This window comes from Buteo buteo, chromosome 1, assembly GCF_964188355.1.
Source record: "Buteo buteo chromosome 1, bButBut1.hap1.1, whole genome shotgun sequence".
NCBI lineage: Eukaryota > Metazoa > Chordata > Aves > Accipitriformes > Accipitridae > Buteo > Buteo buteo.
In genome coordinates, this window is record NC_134171.1 from 20,613,014 (window position 1) to 20,635,295 (window position 22,282).

The 22,282-nt window shown below is 43.6% G+C and overlaps 1 protein-coding gene across 1 annotated transcript in view; it reads left to right on the forward strand.

Annotated features, from left to right (window-relative positions):
* Positions 1-21,275, forward strand: part of SMIM20 (small integral membrane protein 20) — a 35,457-nt gene extending 14,182 nt beyond the window's left edge. The window contains exon 3 of the mRNA XM_075024079.1: positions 20,102-21,275. Coding sequence (XP_074880180.1) covers positions 20,102-20,124 — 23 coding nt within the window. The 3' untranslated portion in view covers positions 20,125-21,275. The remainder of the gene's footprint in view (positions 1-20,101) is intronic.
* Positions 21,276-22,282: the final 1,007 nt, after the last annotated feature.

Consider the following 22,282-nt stretch of genomic DNA (forward strand, 5'->3'; position numbering starts at 1 on the left):
GAAGTTACTCTTGGAGGTCATCTAGGCCAATCCCCTGCTCAAAGCAGGGCTAACTCCAGTGTCAGATTAAGTTGCTAAGGACTTTTATCGCAGGATTATGTGCTGTCTTGTAGCTAGTCCCTTAAGCTTGGATAAGTACAAAACATCATCACCTCTGGCATCCCTGCAGAATCAGTACCTACTCATCTGAAATCTATGTGGAAGTATCATTGTGTGTTTTGGTGCAAAGCTCATTAGATTATACCAGGGACTATGGTGTTGGTCATCTCCAGACTTGACACCCCTGCCCTGGAGAAAAAACATCCTTACAGTGATTAAAGAGTTCACCTTTGTCCCTTTGCTGTGTGTTAGTTAGATGGCATAATAAATGAATGCCAGAATAAACTTCTGTGCTCTATTGAGGGGACAAACACTGGGATCTACGTGGCATTGACTGGATTTATCTGTCTTGCCAGGAGGCTCCATTCAGCCTGCAGTATTTTTAGGGAAATGGAGGGTCATGGTGAAGTCTCAGTCTTTCAGCAGGGGCCTGTCTAATGAACACTCTCATTATATGTCCATAGTGCAAAGAACAGCTAGAGAGCTGTATTTGCTTTTCCCACAACAGATGAGGGAGTGGTAACCAGCAGTTACTACCTAGTGAGAGTATGGGTGGAATGGGCTTTCAAAGAGGTGTTTGCACTGCCAGGAGAGGTGAGGAGCTGTTTCTGGGTGAACTGGCCAGCCATGCTCCTTTTTGAAGCCTCACTGGCAGGAGGGCTTTGGCAGCTGCAAGGCAGCCATGCAGTGGGGAATGAGTAATAATCACATTTCTCTCCACCTAGCAAAGCAAGAGCCACAGTCAGGTTTGTGCAAACTCCTTTTGCTCACTAGCAAAAGAATGGGGCCTGCTCAGCCCGGTCCAGGACAAGAAGAGAACCATCCCCACAACACTCCTCAAACAGTCCAAACCATCTATTGATCTTCAGCCTAGGCAGTATTCCTATTTCTCTAAAGGAGGGCTACTACCATTTGGAAGCCCTCTACGCAAGCTCTATCCAAACACTCCTCTCTCATTTCCCTTGGGCTGGAAGTCATTTTAGATTTGCCAGCTGGGACTCGGCCCCTGGTCTGATTCCAGCACCTGAGCCTAGTTTGATGTCAGAGTGAGCTGGCTGATCCCGTGGGATGTTACAGTGTGCCCTGGTGCAGGTGGTGCTTGGAAAGGTGCTGCCGGACTTCTGCAAGGGAGTGAAAAGTGACAGTGTCAAAACTGAGTGGTGGCAAAGCAGTGATTTCCAGCTCCTTCTGATGTTTGTTTCCTGGTGAGTGGCATGTTTAAAAATATTCTTAATGCTTGTGGTGGTAGCAAGACGTGATACACCAGTTGCTTTGCCTATTTCTTTTGTTTTGAATTTTAGAATATCTGTGACTAAAGATATAGTTACCCCTGCACCCCAGAAGAACCCCCAAAACAGAGACTAATCAGCTGGATAATTGCCCACTCCTAAGTGTCTGAATGTAGAATGAAACTTCTGGCTTAGTATTTTCTGTGCTGCTTATTTTCCAATGAAAGTGGATTGCCTTTTGATATAAAATACATGGTTCAGTCTCTAGGGAACCCTGTCTTTGTATTCTTCTTGTGCATTATTATTTAAAAAAAAACCCAACCGACCAGTAGCCTGAGTGATCACAGCTGAAGAATGCAGACTTTGTTCCCAGGTAAAAGGGAAGAAAAATTGCATTCAATTTTGTTATGTAACCAAGAAAATAAATTCAGAGAAGAATAGTGCTAGATTTTCCCCCTCAAAGGTATTGTATATAGCTAACATAATTAATTATAGAATTATTCACAACCAGGAACAAGGATGTTTGATTCACCTTGTTTTACAAAAAAAACCCCATGGTTCTCAATCTGTCAAGTGCCATGCAAATAACAATCGAAGATTGTTTCTGAACACTGATAATGGGGCAGAGATTGGGAAGTTATGGGATGAGGGGGATTGTCTTATGTACATTGATGGCAACAGAAAGACTGAATGGTTTATCTGCAGTTGTGGTCATATGTTTCAGTTAAAGTCTGGTTTATATTCAAAGCTCTCGCCAAACATTTGCTTTTGCCAGTTTCTGGATTATTTATCAGCTCGGATTGACATAATAAGCTTTGGGCCCGTGATGCAAGTCAGATGTCTAAATCTGGCCTCATATAGGGAACGGAGTGGGTTTTCCCAGCCTAACAAGCCAGAATGTGGCTTGTCAAAGGTATCTGCCGTGAGGGACTAGAGAATTGATGAAGTCTGACTCTTGTCTGTGGAGGCCGCTTTTGAGAGCGATACGACTCCACGGCTAGTAGAACTCGGGCCGGCATCCTTTCAGCGTCTTTCTTCAGCAGGGTTGCCTCTTTCACAACTACCTGTTATAGCTCCTTTTCCAGCAGCTTCTACCTGACCAGCTGCTCTCCGCGGGTCCCCCCAAGCACGACAGGGTTGAAGCTTTTGCTCTGGGAGTGACCACTTGGGGAGCTAAACATGGTGTATCCTCACTGGAGGGAGGAATCCTGAGCTGTTGGGAGGTACGTTTCTCTGGGTGGGCCTTCATGTGCGGGGAGCTGTGCATTAATTCACAAGCCCAGGCACAGGTGGCACCTGTTTTCTCAGGTGTAAGTTCTGGCCCCTCTTCGATCACTCAGTATTTTATAAGCTGAAGACTTGAAATACTCGTAAGTTGTGCTATTGGTCCTATGCAGCTGAGGAATTACTGAGGAAGCCAGGGATGCTTAGCTACAGAACTTCCAGAGCACCTGCCCTTGAGGAATCCAGCTTACACTGCGAGCGGTTCTGGGCAATGCCCATAGTTCACACCTCTGTGCACCGTCCTGGGTGACACCTTAGCTGTCAGCTGTTTGCTTCCCCGCTGTCTGATGCAAGTATGCCAGGTGATTGTGTGCTCGTGGGGCATCTCCCAGCAGGCTTGTGATGCTCGGAGAACTCGGGGAGGTAGCCTGTCTTCGGTGGACTTCCCTTGCAGACACTTCTGGGCACTGACAGCGTTTCTTCTACCCCAGTCCCAGGATAACTGAGGTGCGAGCTATTACATGCTTCATCTGAGAAATCTCTTGGCCGTTTTTGTGACCTCTCTAGGGATGTCGGCTAGAAATGCTGAATTGCAGCTTATGCTGCCATTGTGAAGCTGTGCAAATGTTTGCTCCAAGACACTATTGTCCATTGTTTTTTCCATTATAGAGTCTTGGACTCCAGCAATTTCAGAAACGTTTGACCATACCCTTAAGACAAATAACTCAGCCCAAAATATACTTCTGGGAGGAGGCTAAGCAAACCTTTTGTAATGAGCTTCAGAGTAGTGCATGTGCTTTATGAACTCTCATGTACAACACATCACTTGATACACCAGGAGGTCTAGGTCTACCACCAATGATTTCTTTCCTTGCCTGCTATAGAAACGATATGTTTAAAAATAGTCATAATTCCTTCTCAGGTTTATCACCTGAGATGAATGAGCCTCAGTGGGGATGCTGTTCCTCCTCCTTTACAGTCTCTTCCCTGCTGTGGCTGGTTTATTCTCACAGAGTTTGCTGGGTAACTAGAGTCATAGCTCCTTAAGATAGATGGTCACACTTGTGCTTTGCCAGCTGTGCTTCCTGAAGACAATGGTGGGCTCTGCTTGCCAAGAATAATGGTTCCTCAATGATGGTTCATCATTCTCTGTTGTGGTGTGGCAATAACTCCTCTCTGAACTCTCTTGCCTGGGCCTAGATAGACATGCTGATAGTTTAGTCCTGTCTCTGCTTAGAATTTTCAAGACCCAGCAGGAGACTTGTGTGTCCTGCAGGAAATGTAGTTACTTGCATACTGAGTATCTGCCTAAGCAAACTGTCATAGGCTTGCTGGGGTCCTGTGGAGAAAGCATGGCTGGGTGTAAGATTTTGTGGTGAATCGGCTTGCAGGTATATTGGCTTACCTGGTGGGCAGCTTGCTGCCAGGCTTTTTGGTGGCCTTTCTGTTGGCCGTAGCTTTTCTTCAGGCACATCTGATCAGACTTGCAACCAGCATGGGAGGTTGTGGAGCAGAGGGATGTTAAAGTACGAGCACAGGTGCTGCCCTCAAAGAACGTGGATGAGAGTGAAGCTTGTGCTCAAAGCAAGAAATCCAACAAGTCTTCCTACCTGGGGTAGGGTAAAAGGTCTCTTCAAGTCAACCCAAACTTCACATTTTCACTCTAGACTCCAGCCTGTTCCCTGAAGGGAAGGATGGATGCACTGCATGCAGTGATGGAAAGTAAGAGTTCAACAGGCCTTTAGGGAATCTGACTTGCTATTTAGTAAACAAATACTTATATAAAAACAAATCCCTAAGAAGCCATGGTAACCTGGTGATGACCTTGCTGAGCTGCAATGTATATGGCTGCTTTGTGACAAGGGTTCTGCAGGCTGCTATTTAGAGTATTAAATGACCTTAGCCCACTTCAGAAGAAAAGAAGGCATGTTTATTTAATTTTTCATGGTTGACAAGCCAGTGTTACTGAACAGGCTATGCTAGTATTTTCTTTAAAATAATGCGTTTTTCTCTTTGGTCATAAAGAAGTCATAACTCTATTCCTGAAATACTAAACAATCAGCCTCAGGCTCCACTTCGGCAAAGCACTTATGTGCTTACAGAAATGCTACTGTCAATGGCATTTACAGATCTGTTTGAAGTTAGAAATGAGAACTTGACAATTCGACTGAATCGGGGCCTCGGTGGTAATGCTTTTGTCGTGTAAATCCAGTCTTCCCATTGACCAGTAGATGGGGAAAGTGAGCCTCCTTGTAGTTACTGTCAAGATTTTTCTGAATGCAAGGTTAAAATGTAGCCCTCGTTGGCTCTTAGTTCAACAGTCTAGTTTGAATGCTCTTTACCTTTGTACTGGAAGGGTAAATTACGTACTTTGACGCAACTGGACTATTTTCTTTACAAACATGTGTCGTAAACAATTGTTCTCTTCCTTGAAATTCTGAGATTTAAAATTATGTTCCTTTCTTTACACAGGGATGGAAACAAATCTTTTGAAGGTTTTGTTGTGCAAAGATATGGGAATGAATGTTCCCTCCCCAAAACTAGCCAATAGTTAGATGTTTACAACACTCATGGGGATGCAAAGAATCCAAGTTTTAGTCCCTGGTAGCCTTCCATGTGCCTGTAGAGTGTACCAATGACAAGATCGCCTTACCTGCCTGTCATCTTCACTCTCTCCTCCAAAAGCTGTTGTCGCTTTTATACATTTATTGATGCACCAGACTTGTACAGACTACATGAGTGACCATAGTTGCTGGCCACAGTTGCTTTCTGCCCACACTTCAGGCTTCCTGTTCACACTTCATGTGATGTACTTATCCAAAGAGAGTTTGACTCTCAAAATAAGTCAGTCCCTGAATGCTCCCTGTTACAAGCAGTAAAAGCTTTTTCTTGAACACATAGGAATGTAGACTCCTCAGTTTCCCTTTAGTCACAATCAAACTTCTGCATGTTCTTCTACACATTAGCTCCCTAAATGTGTTCTGCTTTGTCCCCACTCCTTGGAGCTCAGCTTGGTAGTGTGAGTCCTGGAGCTGATGGTGTTCTTGCAGGCAATGTGGTGCAGGTGCAAGACTGATTTTCTGCCTTACACTGAGGCAAACAACTCCAGTGAAGTTGACCTTGTGTGAGGTAGGAGCTTCTGCAGGTGCAGACCCCAGTGATGGGGGGGGGCTTCTGCTTGTCCCATAGATGAGATATCATGGTTTGGTTAGTTGGGTGTATCTTGCCCTTGTGGAAGCAGGTTCCACTCTTCAGCCTTGAATAAAAGGTAATGATATGCATATGCTGTTTTATTTTAGAGTGGGGCAAGCTTGCTGAGATAGTTGGGTGGAGGGGTGAAGAAACCTGTATCTATATTAAACTGGATAGGCCAGGCAAATACAACATGTTAGTATAAAAGAAAACAGCTTGGCTAAAGATTTAAAAAAAAACCAAAAAAACCCACCAAACAAAAAAAACACCAAACCAAACAACAAAACCCACCTCTTTCTCCTCAAACTTTCAAAAACCAGAACAGGGGAATAGATGTCAGCCTACCTTCTCAGATACATAGGGAGGGCCTCAGCTGCTGGGCTTTAACTAGTTTAGCACAGGGGTCTATGTACCACCATCTGTCATTACCTGTTTGTGATATCCCAACTTCTCTGGGTGGTAGGGAGCACAGAGGAATTCCTGGCTGGATTAGCATGACTTTGCGCTCTTGCTTGAAACCATTACGTGGTTAAAACTAAGATGGTTAATACTGAGTACAGAGGGGAACAAGGTTTAAGCTGGTGTAAACTGAGAGTAGCTCCTTTGCAGACAGTGAGAGTAACCAGACTCTACAAACGTTTAAACTGATTAGGAGGTGAGCCAGACTCTTAAAGTACATTATACAGAATCTAGGCGTTACCTTAACCTATTCCATATTTTGGAGGAGCAATTTGCGTTACCTTTTCCTCATGTCACTCAAAGGTTGCCCCAGCTGCTCCCTCTTCTGCAGCCTTGTGATGCCCTCAGACCTTATCTCTAACACTGCCTCCTCCATGGTGAGCAGCCTGACTCAGACGGGGCTTATTGCAGCCAAATTCCTACAGCCTGCTGCAGTCCTGCTTTGTTTACTTTTCATTCAGTCTACTGACAGTCCTACAGCAAAAATTCCTTTGGCTCCTGCCATATCTACCTTTGCCTTTGAATGTTTTCATTGGCTTACTAAGTTTTGAATGAAATTTAAATTCCTCAGTGCATTTTCAGCCAGCATTTGCATTTTGTTCATTGTGTGTGTCTTGACCATCCAGTACCCTCTGACTTTACCCCTGTCCTCATGGTCTTTCTCCTATTTATTTTCTTCATATCCTTCCCTGTTCCTGAAGAGATGTTCTCCTAATAAGCTGAGCAGTGTTACTAGCTCTCAACCCTGCTACTTTCACACTCTACTCCTGACCTTCCCTCAAGAGCTAGTGATTTTTCTCTTGATTTTCTGCTTTGTGGATGGAAAGAACTGCTTTATAAGAAATGCACTGCTCCTGGGGTAGGTATAAAGCATGGCTTACACTGCACAGGCTCCTCGGGAACACAGGCTGTGACACAAATGCAGCGTGAGGCAGCTGGAAACACCTACAGCATGCAGTGGTTTATAGGAAGCCAACTGCTCAGTGACATGCTGGCCTCTGAGGAAAGCTATGCGTGCTGTTAGCCAGAGGTATCTCAGGAGGACTGAGAGTCTGTCTGCTATTTGGCTCCTCATAGACAGCAGATGTTCCACAACAAGGTGAAACATGCAGTAAATGACTGTATTTACTTGAAGCAAATCAGAGCTCAAGAAAAGGCAGTGGTCCAGCCAAGAGTGTTTACTGCTGTGGGAATGCTTTTGTGCTGATGCAGCATCTGTCACCCAAAATCTGAACGTTTTGATAGTGTTAACAAAGGTAGGCTAATACCAGACATATTTGAGCCAGCTTTATACTGCCTGTTTTGGATACTGCCATCCACATAGCCTACACTGAGTTTGGTAGTGCTATGGCTGCTTGGCCGAGTGTTTCCTTAGCTGCATAGATGGTTTCTGCATTTGGTGCTGAGCTTGTGCCAATGCAGCTACACTGGTGACGGGACCTGAGTGGGCCACTGCACGGCTAGCTCAGGTGGGTACACGTGAGCTGCAGTCACTTTAGTGTGAAGATACATTTGCACTATTTTTAGGAGCAAAAAAAATCCAAGACCTGGATGGAAGACAAAAGGCAAGTCACAAAGATACATCCACAAAGATACGTCTTTCTTCTACTGCTTCTGAGGGGAGGAGAATGGAAAAAGTGAAATACTGAGTAGATTATCACTAGTGAAAATAGGTTCAGGGTAGGTTGTGCCATGTCTGCCTGCTGAGTGAATGTTCAGCTAATGACTAATACAGGGAAATGTCCAGTGACCCTGAAGGGAGAGAAGTAGTCTCTTCATGTGCATGTGTATTTTCCTCGTGGACCAACAGATACCTCTTCGGGTGCTTATTTTGATATTCAGAGGTCACTTGTTAGTCTTCAGTGGTGTACAGAAGAGGACCGTATCTTTAGCCAACAGCAGGGTGTTAATGCAGGGATTTCATATTGTTTTTCTAGTAAAGAATGTGCTGCCAAATAAATATCACCTGGTTCTGTGTATGTGCCAGGGGTTAGGCGATGAGTTAGGAGCCAGCAGAACTGTACTGCCCTGAACAGTTTCCAGCAGAGCCCTGGAGACTGATAGCTCCAGAAATGATCGGGGGATGGCTCTTCTTCTCCAATGTATCCCCAGATAATTGTGGTGGATGGCTCCTCTGCGACGGTCTAGTCATCCTCTACTCTCTTTTCCACAACATGCAAAAGGGGGCAATCTCCAAAAATTCTTGGAATGCACAAACAGCTCATGTCCTTCCAACTTGTGTACTTTTTTTACTGAGAAACTTGCATTGTTCCCTTCTCCTTTGCTCAGCTCACTCCTGGTGGTTTTCTGCGGACATTCTCCCCAAATGACCTTGCTAGAACCAAAGTGAAACAAAGGGCACTACCCACGTTCTGCTCCGAGTCCCTTAACTACAAAATGTTTTCAGTCTGTGGAGAGGGTTTTTTTCCTCTTTCTTCATTCTCTCTGCTCCATGACTGCCCACAGTGACACCCATATCTGTTTGATTTTAGGGAAGCCTTGCATGTGCTGTGAGTGGCTCCTTCTGCTAATAATTTGTTCTCTGGAGCCTGTTGCCACACAGTATAAATAAATTTCACTGTTTAGTACTTTCCCTTTTTGTTCCCCTGCTGCTGGTGATGAGTTGACCCACCCTGTTTTGTTTTTCAAATTTATCTTTCTTTGCCCTTCTTATATGAGACAAAATCACAAGATTAAATTAACAAAGATGCATTATTGATGCATACTTTTTTTGGTTGTCTTGTGTTGCACTAAAAGTTTTGCGTAAAACGGGAATTAAAATGCAGCTGACATGCTGGAACAATATTAATTGTGGTCCTGGGACAGGGAATAAGACTTTTTCCTGCTTCAAAAAGTCTAATGGTGTGTGCTGAACAGATACAGTCTCCGTATAAAAAGCATTTTTCAGCTATCCTGCCATGTAAACTCAGTCTCTTTATAAACAGTCTTAATTTGGCCCATTCCATGCATGTATGCTGCTAAAATGACCAGGATGTTTAGCACATCAGATCTAGCTTTGCAGTGGTGAATGTAGGTACTGGAAGTTCTCCAGTTGTGGTAGTACGTATGGCCCTGCAACCTCTAGCTCAGGGTAGGATAAATATTTAGAGTGGCTGAGCCCAATTTGGGCTCTGTGCTGTTTTAACTAGATTGTTCCTGCCTAATTTAAAGCTGGCTTAGGCATTTCTCCACCACACCAGTATCACTGCTGAGTACATGTTACCCCTAATTGGGTATGATGAAGGCCACAGTCATGTTTTTCATGGGTCCAAGCCTGATGCTTAGAGCACTTGAGGTTGTTTTTACTGTGCAAATGTGACTGCATGTGCATTTTAATACAGGGGAAAACAGACTGTGATAGACTAATGAAGTCAGTAGGGTGGTTACATTTGCCTACTTTCTTGGAAATCTTCACTATTCCTGTCTTCCTTGGGATAATAAAAGGAATCTATCAACACAGACAATATTCTTTCTGTATATTTTTGAATGTTTTTACAGCATAAATAGGTTTCAAATAACATAAATCAAGCGGTTTTTGCTTTCTCTTCCACTAAGCAAAGAAAGACATCTCCATGCAGTGGGTAAAAAAGGCAAAGAGAAACTAGCCCTTTTCCATCTGCATTTTACAAACCAGATCTTGGGGGGGAAAAAAAAAAAAAAAAAAAAAAAGACTTGAAGGAGGGGAAATTTGTCACCTTAACATTGCAAATGATGTGAAACCAGAATGTCCTCCCACCACAGCATATGTTTGTGGTGGGTAGGCGGGGGAGATGCAGGGAAGAGGTGATGGTATAAAAATACCTTGTAAAAACAAATGTTTGGCTAGGGGAGAGAGTTTGTCACTTCAGCCAGACTAGAGGGGGGAAACCAGACAGACAGGGGGTGGATGGGGAGGGAAGAACTTATGTCACTTCAGCAAGGTAAATAACTTGACAAACTGTCTCGGAAATAGCAGTCAAATAATTAGCATGAGAAGATCAGATATTAAACAAGTAGGTGGCCTAGAAAGTTAAGAAGAAGAAGTAAAAGCTATTTAAGCGGAACAATGAAGATTGTAAGAAACAGTTAAACTTGTGGCAACTACCAAGCAGAAGAGTGACAGGTAGAAACCTGGAGATAAAGTGCACAGACTTGCTAGTAGCCACTCTTCCTGCGTTTTCATCAACTGAGAAGTATGATTTTTCTCATTTATCCTCTAATAATTCAGACATGCCAAGTCGAATACAGACCAGGGGCTCTACGCGGTAACACGACTGCTAAATTCAGCTTCGTACTGTATTGCTAGCATGGCGCTCTCTGCACGGGACATTTCATTTCATGTGCCATATGGAACAGTTTGTACACTCCGCAGTGTCCAGTACTGTGCAAATGCGAGCAGACACCGACATGAACATCCACAACGGCAGCCAGGGAGGAAAATGACAGTTTGCCTTGTTGTGCTCAGGGGGAGTTTGTATGCTGCGGTGGGAGACTCACACCTCCGCATCTTGGGAGCTGTCGGGTGAGGGAGCCAGTAGGAGGGAGGGTCAGGAGGGATGACATTCGGTGCCCCTGTGCAGTTCAGGTTGGCAGCAGCAGCTGTCAGCGTTGGGAGGGCAGTCTCCTTCCTATGTGTGATATTTATAGTTTTTATTTGGTTTTAATTGACTTGCCTCAGTGCTGAAGAAGGTGCCCAGCCTGAGAAAGAGTGGGTGAGAACAAGAGAGACAGAAGAGGTGGGGAGGAGAGAGTAGGCTGGTGAGGTGCCCTTTATGTCCAGTAATCTCTTATCCAGATATATATTGGCCTGTTTAACAGACAGCTTAAGATGTTGCTTTCCTTTCTATTCCTCCTCATTCCCTCTTGCTTTAATCTCTGGAAATCTGAAAGTGGCTTGAATGGATCTCTCCATGAGAGAAGGTGCTTTGCTAAATCAGACAAAACCTGCGCTCCTGCTTGCTCTCTTAATTTGCTAGGAAGTATGTCATTCTCCTGCCTTGCGGTTGACTTTTGGTGGTAGGTCATTCTCCCTCCTCCATGTAGTGGGACCTGCGGGGCATTTCAGCTGAGATGAGGCAAGCAAAGCTCTGGTGCTGTGCGCAACGGGTCCGCACTTCTTGTGAGGGCTTATGGCAACGCACCCCCTGGGCTGACAGACTGGCTGCTGGGGCTTCAGAGAGGGATGGGACTGTTTTTAGTGCGGGCCAGGTTTCAAGGGTGGCATATGCTATGGAAGCTCATTGGTGCCCGATTTGCAATCAAGGACGGAAGAAGATTCAGCTCTCTTCTCCTGCTCTGACATAAAGCATGTTGCTGAGGTCTGTTGCACAGGGTGGGACTTTCCACTAGTAGGTGTTCATACAAATTTGGCTATATCTGGCTATCTTCGTATATTGGTGTGCAGTCATTTCATACTTGCATTCCACAGAAAAGCAACGGGTATTTTCCCCCTTCAACAAATTTCAAAGAAAATACACTAAGAAAACATTGTTAGAGAAATTTTGCACGCTCCGATCAGCAAACTGAAACCTAGAATACCTTCTGAGACCCTATCTGTGCAGCTGCGTTGTTGCTTTGTCCTCCAGGGCTGACTCAGGGTAGCTGCGGGGATTAGTAGTCTGAGTTCCCTGACTTACATGCATGTAATATTAATGAAATATTTTGGTGGAAATCTAGCTTTTACATTTCAGATTTGTTTCGTTGAACCAGTTGGTGGATTGAAACTGCCATCACAGCAGCTGCCTGAATATCATGTAACGCAACATGCCTTGATGCCTTGTCATATTTCAGTGTTTGCTCACAGCACGAACAGTCCCAAGCATTGTGTTGGTTTTTTTACGAAGGTCCAGAGTTAGTGAAATAGAGAGGATCTTTTTTCCTCCGCTTTCTCACAAACCCCCAAGTTCTCATGCCTTTCCACTATGCCTTCCTTCCACCGATTTAATGATTCACCCTTTACTGTGCAAGTGCTTAAGGGCACTTGCACCATGGTAAGAAATGCAACACAGAAAGCCTGTGTAGATGCTTCTGCATATGTCTTACTGAATACATTGAGGTCTTCCTGAATGTACTGAGCATATAATGCTACAATAACTGAAGAATGGACGTTATAATAATGAAACTAAGAGATGTACAAACAGTCAAGAATTTTTTGCTGGAGATGTCAAAACTAAAACCTAAAACTTTTCCTGGAAATTCAGTACTTGTGATTAAATTCTTAGGGGAGTTTCTTATGTGTAGCATGCAATTTCTGATAGGGGAGAGTCCACTGCAGGGTGTTCAATAACCTGGTCATTGGGTGATCTCCAAGATGTACATGACCAACTTCTAAGTTCTCAGGATGAATTAGAAAAAATAGGAATATGAATTAATCTCTCCAGTACTGTAGATAAGTGTTTTAACTGTTGGGCTTTTGTGGAGGGTGCATGAGTCTGATTTCTGTGGTTTCTTTGTGTGAAAACTCTCGGGGTCTTCATTCAATTCTAAAATTCTTCCTTTTCTTTCTCTTTTCCTTTTTTTTTTAACCTGGGATTAAAAGATTATGTTTTTGCAAAATGGAAACCTTGTTATCCAGCCAGCTAGAATAATAAAAGTTGTAGGTGTCTTGTGAATTTGAGGCAAAGAAGAAGAAAATGTGTTGTTTCATTGGCTCTGTGTGAGAGGAAAGTCTGGGCTTCATTTAAAAGTCAAATGTAAATATATTTTTGCTAACTTTGGCTTGCGACAGATCAAGATTTGACATATTCTCATTTCTCCTTGCAAGCTGCTAAGGATTCAGACCAACTAGATCAAAATATACCTTTGACAGATGACAGCAGGATTTCATGAGTGATTTGTATTTCAAGGCGACTGCCCCTTCTCCACAACCAGCAAGTGGCAATAGCATTTTAAAGGAAGGATGTCAGAAAGCAGCTTGGTTTTCTCACTTGTCATCATTATTTGTTTCTCTCCTGGCTGAAGCACCAGAAGCAGGTTAAGAATGACACAAACTAGCAACAAATCATGGGGTGGAGGACAGAGCATGTGACAATGCCCTGGCTATGGTGCAAACATTTGGGCTACGTTTCGAAAGCCTAAGTTTGTGTTCAGCAGAGTTCACAGAGTGAAAAATAAAAGTCTTTGACGATAACAATCAACAAGCTCAATCTCATTAGTGTCTACCCTTCAGAGAAGAGGCTGGAGCAGATCCCATCAAGCTGTGATTTGGTTCAGTGCACCAGGGAAGGTTCCTAGAAGCATTCCCCCAGCTTCTTCACACTGTGCACTGAGGGGAAAAAAACAACATTTGGCAATTTGTTGTCAATATTTGTATAACTCCTGATGCCACTAAAACTGCATATGCAGGCTTTAAACTAACAAAAACAAAGCCATGGCCAAGCTGGAGAGCTGGATTTGTTTCCATGCACAATTAGGTTTATTTGTTTAGGTCTCATTTTATTTGCTTTCAGATGACTCAGATAGGAGTATTGCAATCCTTTCAAAGTGAAGTAGTGTTCTGTGTATTTTGGGCATTGGGCTTAGCCAAATGTGGAAAGAATTGGCTGCTCAATAGTATTTTCCTATCCAGAGGTTTTTCAAACTTTTGAGAGGAACTGAAGGAATGTCCCTTCCATGCCAGGCTTTTTTATTTTTTTTCTCTTCGCTTTCACAGCGTCTCTCCACATTATTGTTAAAGAGCACAGGAATTTTAAAACACTCCTCTGTTGTGCAACTGTTAGCAACTGCTCTTATTAATTGCTTTACCATTATGCTGCATGCTTAAATTCTCGCTGGTGTCATCCATAACACGCTGCTGTGAGAGCCTTTTAACCCATTCCAATAAGAATATATGGATGGTGTGCTGCTCAGAATCTCCCATCCTGCTAGACCAGCTCTGGGTTTGCTGAAAATGATTTTCTGCATACATGAAGGGATATTTACATTTTGGCAAGTAGCCAAGTTTTCTGCTGGGAGTTAGTCACTAAGGGCAGATTACTTTCCAATGGACATGCTTGCACGCTATCGGTGTTAAGAGAATTGTCTCAAGTCTTAGTACCATGGTGTTTCCTTATCCTCCACCCCAACCAAAAAAAAGAAAAGAAAAAGTAGGGGTTTTTTTGCCCCTTCTGTCTTATATGAGTAAGAGGCAATGGCTTTTAATTGGTGCTTTTAGACATTGCTGTGTTTTGGGGGGATTTTTTGGCAGTCTTTGTTTTCTTCTGATCATTTTGCTTCTGGAAATGCCTCCTCGGATGATGTTTCAGAAAATGTAGACAATATGAATAAATCCGCATTTATTCCTGTTTCTATGAAACATAAAGGTTAAAGGATTTCCTGCACTCACCAGAAGTATGCATCTGATTTATGGCCTTCCTTAATGCTCTTCCCACTCACACTCATAAAAGAAATATAGTAACAAAGGCTAATAGACAATCTATTTTAAAGTTTGCCCTGATAAAACCAAACTGGAACTTTATTCAGTCTTAAATGTCAATTCTGAAATTTGGAATGTTTTTCTAATCAAGAACAATAAACGTGGAAAGTGTCTCCATGGAACGGAGCCGCAGCTCAGCACGCTGCTGGCCCGGTGCTGCACACACACTTCAGGGGCAGATGGAGTCTGCATATCCCATAGTCCTCCCTGTGCAATTGCTTGCTCTGCGAGACTGCTTGTCCCCAGGAGGGATTGAACAATGCTTAGGATATGTGATTTGTTGTTTTATTTTGCTTTTAAGGGGATAGGAACCCAAAATATACCTATGACAAATGACCAAATTGAGGAGGGATGTAAATCTTCAAATACAATAAAGAAGAAAGAAACAATGTAAATTTCCAAGCCTGTGTTAAAAACTAGAAGAAGTAATAAGGTGGGCAAATAGACTGGATGGTGCCTAGAGATCTGTTCCATGCTTATGATACTTTGTTTCCCTCCCTTTAGCTGTGGAGAACTGAGACTGTCAAAATGGATAAAACCCATTTAGTGCCCTTACTTAATATGGTATCACTTTATAACACCTTCAGGGCATTTCAACATTGTGCCTGGAAGGTCCTCAGCTACTCTAACAACAGAGTCCAGTGTGCAGACTGCAGCTCTCCTACCCTCTTTCTGCATGCACCATTTTGCTATGTGCAGTTCTTCAAGTCTAATCCAAGACTGAATGAGATTGTAGACTTCACTGCGAGCTGAGAGAGGAGGCTGGATCAGGACCTGTCAGAGCTCATATTCTATGGGCTAGTGTTAAATATGTAATTTGATTATCAAAGTATGTTGTTGATGCAGGACACTGAGTTAATTTGACTTCTGTTGACTGGCTAACATAAAATTAGATTTCATACACTGAAAATGTGGAGCCATTCCAGATGCATATGCTTCAAGTACGTAGGAAAATATAAAGACAGTACGCTATATTATAGCTCCCTCATCACATAAGAGACTTCCTACATTAAACTGATTTTTACCGTGTATGGGCTCCCTTAGTTGCTATGTTCAACTAAGTGGTAAGACAGAGACTTTTTTTGGCAAGTTATATGTACCTTTTGCCTTTTTACTTATACCACACTGTGAGCTACAGCTGGGCAGGTTGTGATTTCAGTGAGAGATGGTTTTACCCCTTCCTTCCTGCAGACGTGTAGTTGTGTGTAGGCAGATACTCGCTGATGCCTGGCTAGTAATTCAAGTATTGAGACTTGTGGGCTTACCACCACTTCCTGATGTGCATTACAGGTAAGCCTGCAAGGGGAAGGAGACCCTGGGGAAGAAAATTAGGAGAAAAGGACTTTATGATTTAAAAGCATCAGCTTGAAGCTACAAGGCAGAGTCAGGACATGGAAGGAAGGCAGACTGCACTTCCTCTTCCAGGTGATGAGGGACCTGAAAATTTAGGACTAGTTAAATCTTACTGCAGTGCCAAGCACAGGTGAGATGGTGCACACATTAGTCTTCTGTTACCCTATCCCTCTGTTCTTTTCCCTAAGACAGAATGAGGTAAGTCTGTATCTAAATGCATGCTCCTGTTCGACTTCAGGGTGAAGTAAAACATCTCTGGAGAGGTATAAGTAAATCTCATAGTCCGGATGATACATACATGCTTTTCATCTGTTGTCAAGTATTACATCTTAGCTGAGGATGGGGAGGAGGTGGCTACCAGCCGTGAAGGAGTAACATAGGTCACTTGAACATTAAACATGCCATAATCAGTAACAACAGCACCAAATGCTGGGAAGCATGAGGTGGAAGAAGGGTGGAGGAAGATGAACCACCAGTGATGCTGCGGACTGTGCATGGCAGTAGCCAGGAAGACTCTGAGGGCTCAGAGGGTACTTTGTCCTGGTATCCTCTGACACTGGATTTTTCTCCATATCTGAGGCTTGTTGCACATCATTTGACTCAGTCTCATAAAACAGAGAATAAACTTCAGACTGTTTTGACCTACAGTGCTACTGTCAAAACCACTTTTCTCCCCCACTGATGCGGATCATCCAAAAATCAATTATTTTGATAACCCGTTTGATTGCTTCTTCGTGATGTTTCACTTTCCACAGATAGTCTTTATTACCGTATCCTGTTCATTTTAAACAGGACCTTTGATCCAGCTATGATTAACACTATTATGGTGATACATGTTTGCATCCTCATTGCTGGAGTTCATAAAGTTAAAGTTGCCATCTTTGAACTTTATACTCTTCAACAAAGTAAAACATATCGAGCGTCTTCATTCTGGCAAATTTTTGTATGTGGCTTTTCATACTGTTATTCACTTCCTTACCTATACCTATAGCTATGTGGTCACTCACCAGCAGATATGAGCTCCCTCTGCTTGTGCTCTGAGCTGTGACTGTAGTTAGCAGGGTGCAGAGCCCAACTCGTAAACTTGCAGCTGTGGCTTAACACTTCTCTAACATGGCTGCACACCTTCCAGTCGGCCTTGAGTGCCGAAACATCTGTCTGCAATGTACGTAGTAAATAAACCCAGTGTGAGTCAGTGTAGTGGCTTCCTAGACAGAGGAGTATTAGTGTGCCATTAAGTAGCACACGGAAGTAGGCTGTTTATGCCACAGATGGCACAGGCTTGAGTTAGAAGTCCAGTAGAGCTAAATGATGTCATGCATGCAGGTCAAGTGAACAAGATCGTGTTTGCAGTATTGAACAATAAGGCACAAGTGAAGGTAAAACTGTAGGTCATGAGATCGTAGGATTGCAACTTGAGACAAACCTTCAGATACAGATGAGGAGAAGATGGCACCATGCAGGAGGAAATCCTTTTCCAACCCTTCTGAGCTGATGTGCAAAGCAGAATTGCTGGAGAAGACTGATTCATGGTATTTGCCCTTTCTTCTCTCCGTGACTCTCTGCAGTCACTCAGAAAGGCAAAGGCGGGGGCCTAAAATGATGTGAAAGTTAGGGGCACCCATGGTATTACATTATCTGCCAGCCATGTGGAGAAAAGCCAACGTGCCAGAGGGTAACACAGGTCTGTGGTACAAAACCTGCTCATATCGGGGGGGTGAATCTGGGGGATGTGAAACTCTATGCCAATATCTGACCATGCATGGCCAAGCTCTCACTTCCACATGAAAGGGGGAAATCCCTGTGTTTGTAAGTCAAGATAAAAATCCGTCATTTACACCCTGCTTTCATTCACCCCTTGCTAGCTTTATGACTAAGAGTGTCTCTCTCTGTTGTGTCTCCTGCTTCCTCTGTCTCACACTTCATTTCTTCTTGCCAAGCATCCCACTGAGGAACCGTGTGGAGTCCACACACCCCTGCCAGAAGCTGCAGTACTCCTTGGGAGTGGGTGCTGTGTCTTACTTGCCTGCTGGCTCTATGCACAGCCACCTGTAAATATCATCTAAGCCCACTCTTGCACCTGCCTTAAATGCCTGTGTTCTTGTTAAGGGCCCAGCTTTCCAGAGAAGTGTGTGTAACACCTTTGTGTTGCTCTTGGGAGCCAGATGGTCTCTCACAGCCTCACTGCGTGTCAAGGGGACAGTCATTGCAAGGGGTGTTATTCCCTAATTGACCCTTTATTGCAGGGTCTCTACTAGGATGACACCTGCTGATCTCCTGCAGGGGTGCTGGCCCAGGCGTGCTGGACCATGACCATCGGAATGGCCATTTCCAGCAAACGGTAGTTCACCAGCCACTCTGAAATCACCCTTACCATGCAACAAATTTCCAGCTAAAAGCTGGAATTTCCAGCTAAAAACTGAGCTGTCTGCAATGAAACGTACCACTTGCATAGCAATTGCTGCATGTAAGGACATTCACAGAAATAAATGAAAGCCATGCTGGTAGCTGTTGCCGCTTTACAGCAGCTCCAAGAGCTCTTTCTGTTTTCCTCAGCTAAAATGGTGCCAGGATGCTTTTGTTGCCTGACGGGCTGCTGGCAAGAGCCTCCTTTTTGGAGACTGCTGATGGTGGTACTGCTTACTGCTGCCAGGCCTGGCAGCCGGGGTCCGTCCCACCGCCCCAGCCAGGAGCAGGCAGCCGGGGGGGGGCAATGGGGCAGCCACAGCTGGGGACATCAGGCACCTTCCTGGGGACATGGGGCATGGCTGTGGGCAACTGGAGACCGGCACTGCTGCAGCGCCGCTGGGGCAGCGGCTGATGGCCCCAGGGGATAATGAAACGGGGTCCTGGGCCCTGGGCAGGGTGAGGGGAGCCCTGGGGGGGGCTGGCAGGGCCCTGAGGGCCGCTTTGGCTTTCTGGTGCCAGCGCAGCCCTGCGCAGGAGCTCTGCCGGCAGCAGCACGTGCAGGCCACGGGCCTGAGGACGAACGCGCCTGCCTGCTCCGTGCCGAAACCTCCCCGAGTGCCTTCTCCAAGTCACAAACCTGAAGCTTAATCAAATACCCGATTTTAATGCTTCTGCCAGAAGAGGGTGACTGCTAGAGTCCGGCTTTTTTTCCTGGATTGCTAGAGATGCTTTAGAAATGCTGATGTCTCTTGGGTGTAGCCAGACAAAATTATCATCTGGGCAGGCAGTAAACAAAAGCGTTTGTTAAAGGTGAGCGCAAAACCTCAGCACCAGCCTGGCCTTCTGACTATAATCAAAATGGTTATGCCCATTTGAATTAAAGTCTCCCTGCAAATTGGAGTAAGTTTACGCCTCAGCAGAGCACTTTTAAACGGAAACCCAAGGAGATCGTCAAGCACTCGGCATCTGAAAAGTCACCTCACAGAGAGGTAAACATCTGTAAACGGGTAAAAGGATCCCAATGCCAAGGTTAGTTTCCAAGAGATAAGTAGGAACTGAGAATAACCTGCTGCTTAACAACCACTAAGGGAAAGATGGCAGGATGGGAAAGGCTTCAATCTATTTCAGAGGCCTGACTTTTGCCACCACGCTCATGGCAATATTCTTTGTTTGTGCAATGTTTTCCACCCGAGCAAAAATGCTGTTAAAGGAAAAAACGATGCTGTTGATGAATTATTTGGTGTTAGCTTTCCAGTCAGAAAAGTGAAAGGAGATGCATTTGTCATACTGAAATGATGTCACTATGGGAAGGGAACAATGTTTTTGGACTACAAGATAATGAATGTCTGCTGCCCCTGAGGGTTTGATTAAACTATCAAGTACCAAGTGACATCTTTGCCACATGACACTTCTTTGGAAACCATAAGCACCAGAACAGCATTTCAGTGTATACTTTGGCTAACGTGGAGCCACTGCTCCTCCCCAGGGCTGAATTTGTCATGACTCCTGGGCGGTGAGGAATCTTTGGTCTCTTGAAATAGGTTATTTCCTTTTTTGGAGAGAAATAAGAAGACACAAGCAAGGGATTAATAAATTTTTAGGTAGAATTCCTGCAGCAACGAATTGAGATGGATATGAAAAAGCGGTAATACTGAGACCTTAGGCTGTGTTGCTCGGGAGGAATATTTTGCATTTTACAATCAGCACAAACGGAGAAACTCTATTAAATATTTTTTTTCTGTAGGTGTTTTAAATACAGATAACTAATGCTGGCACCACTGAAGTTCCTTGTATTGAAGGAAGTGCACTGATAAAGAGTGAAGAATACCCATCTGAAACCAAAGAGATGGTGAAGAAAGACAAAGAAAAGGCAGCAAAAAGGGGAAGGACATACAGGTGACAGAAGAAAGAAGTGACACAAATATGGGAGAAATGCAGACAAAGCAATTGTTAGGAAATTAATCAGGGAATTACCCCAACATACTAGAAATCTGTCAGTTCCACAGGTGAATGGCACCCGCTCTGGTAGATAACGCTGTCCTAGCTTCTACCACTTCACTTTTAAAATGTAAAATCTGTCCCGATCCTCAGATGTCTTCAGCCACTATGTCCATGTTCTTGCAAGTGCTGTCCAAGAAAAACTCATGCACACCAGCTCTGACAGAGCAGAGACTACAGTAGGTGAAAAAATAGAAAGCTAATTAAAAATAAATATTAGAATGCTGCTGCAATTCCATCATGGGGCTTGACATGAAATGAATTTTCATTTAAAAATAAGGGGCAAACAGTTCTTTTTATATCCTTAATTTTTTTCCTCCATGACTCTTAAGGGCACCACAGTCATGATGCTTTGTTGCTCCCTAAGTTTTCCAGCTGGAAGGGAGTTCGTTGAGTAAGTGAAACAATAGATGTGAAAATAGTAAGGGAAGGAACATCCCCATAACTCTACTAAACTTGTTACATTCCATAGCAGAGTGAAGTGAGAAAAAAACCAAACAAAATTAAATTTGAAACCTTTTGTTGGATTTTGTTTTAAAACTTTCAGTGAAAAGATTCAATAGATTTATTTTTTTTTTCAATACCCAGACCTTCACCTGGCTGTAATGTTTGGTTGGTGTTAGAAAACTTCGGGCTTGGGTTCCTTGGACTGTTTCATTCACCTATGTCAGCCAAAATGCCAGAGAAACAATTTGGGCATGCAGGGCCTAAACAGGAAGTGTTTAAAATGTTGCCCCATCATTCAGAAAGTAAAGATCAGGATTTATTTCCTTCTTTTTCACATGCTGCAGCAGAAATTGTCTCCAATTCCAGTGATCTTGAAAAAAAAATCATTTTGCTGGCACAATGTGGAAAACAGAGAAAATATGAAATAAAAGTTGTTGAGTCAAAAGCTATAGTTAACTGACCAAGTTGTTATGAAATTGTCCCTAGTATTCTCAACTTTTATTTAAGTGTTTTATTAAAGAATTATGTAACTTGATGCCTCTTGTTTTATTTGTTCTAAGGATTTGTGTGTTTCTTAGCTTGCTAGGCTAGGGCATGGGATTGGAAAATCTCATGAAACCTCTCATGGCTTCAAGGAAGAAAGCAATTTTTTTCTGGAGTAAAGTTCCATGCTTGATAGAAACTGTTTATATATTCTCTCCCTAAGTGAACTTATTTGTGTTCAAAAAGAAACCTATTAACTGTTGTGGCTTTGGCTAGAGATATGAACTCACACTATTAGTACAAGGAACAACAGCGCACAACAGCCATCTTTATTCAGTTGTCCCTGTACTTTATGTCCCTGTGCCAGTCACTTTGCCAGTACACTGCATTATTCTCTAGAAACCTGGTTCATGGTTCTTGGAACAGCTCCCTGAAGCAGCAATTTGTGGTAGGTCCCGGAAGACTTCAGGAAATAAAGTTCGAAGTCCCACCATTTTCTGGAGGTAGACAGAGAGTAATAATATTTTGAGTTTTTTCGCTAAACAAAGACTAAACCTCAAGTTCAGTGTTGGCAGAAGTTCCTGCTGAAGTTCTTGCAAGATCACTGTGATTGAAGCAAGTTTTTATGCAGTAACTGTGGAGACTTAGCAACCCACAGGAGAAAGTGATGGCACCACTTTGGTAGCAATGGTGTCCTATGTCATTCAAAGAACAAGAAGACCCTGCAGCACCTGTGGGAGGAAAAAATTAAAGCTCACCTGAGGAAGCACAGCTTTTTACTTTCCCTTATGACTGCTATCAGATAGGGCTGAATTGTTTGGGGGATTTGAAAGAGCAACTTGGATGCGAGACATCAAAAAGAACGGGGAGGTGTTTATGTACTTGCATGGTGAACTAGTCCCGTTATTGCTGTGAATGAGTTATCATGGCTTTTCATAAGGAAAAGAGAGTGATAATTTGTTTTTTGGAGACTGATTTCTGTTCACTGTTAAGGAGC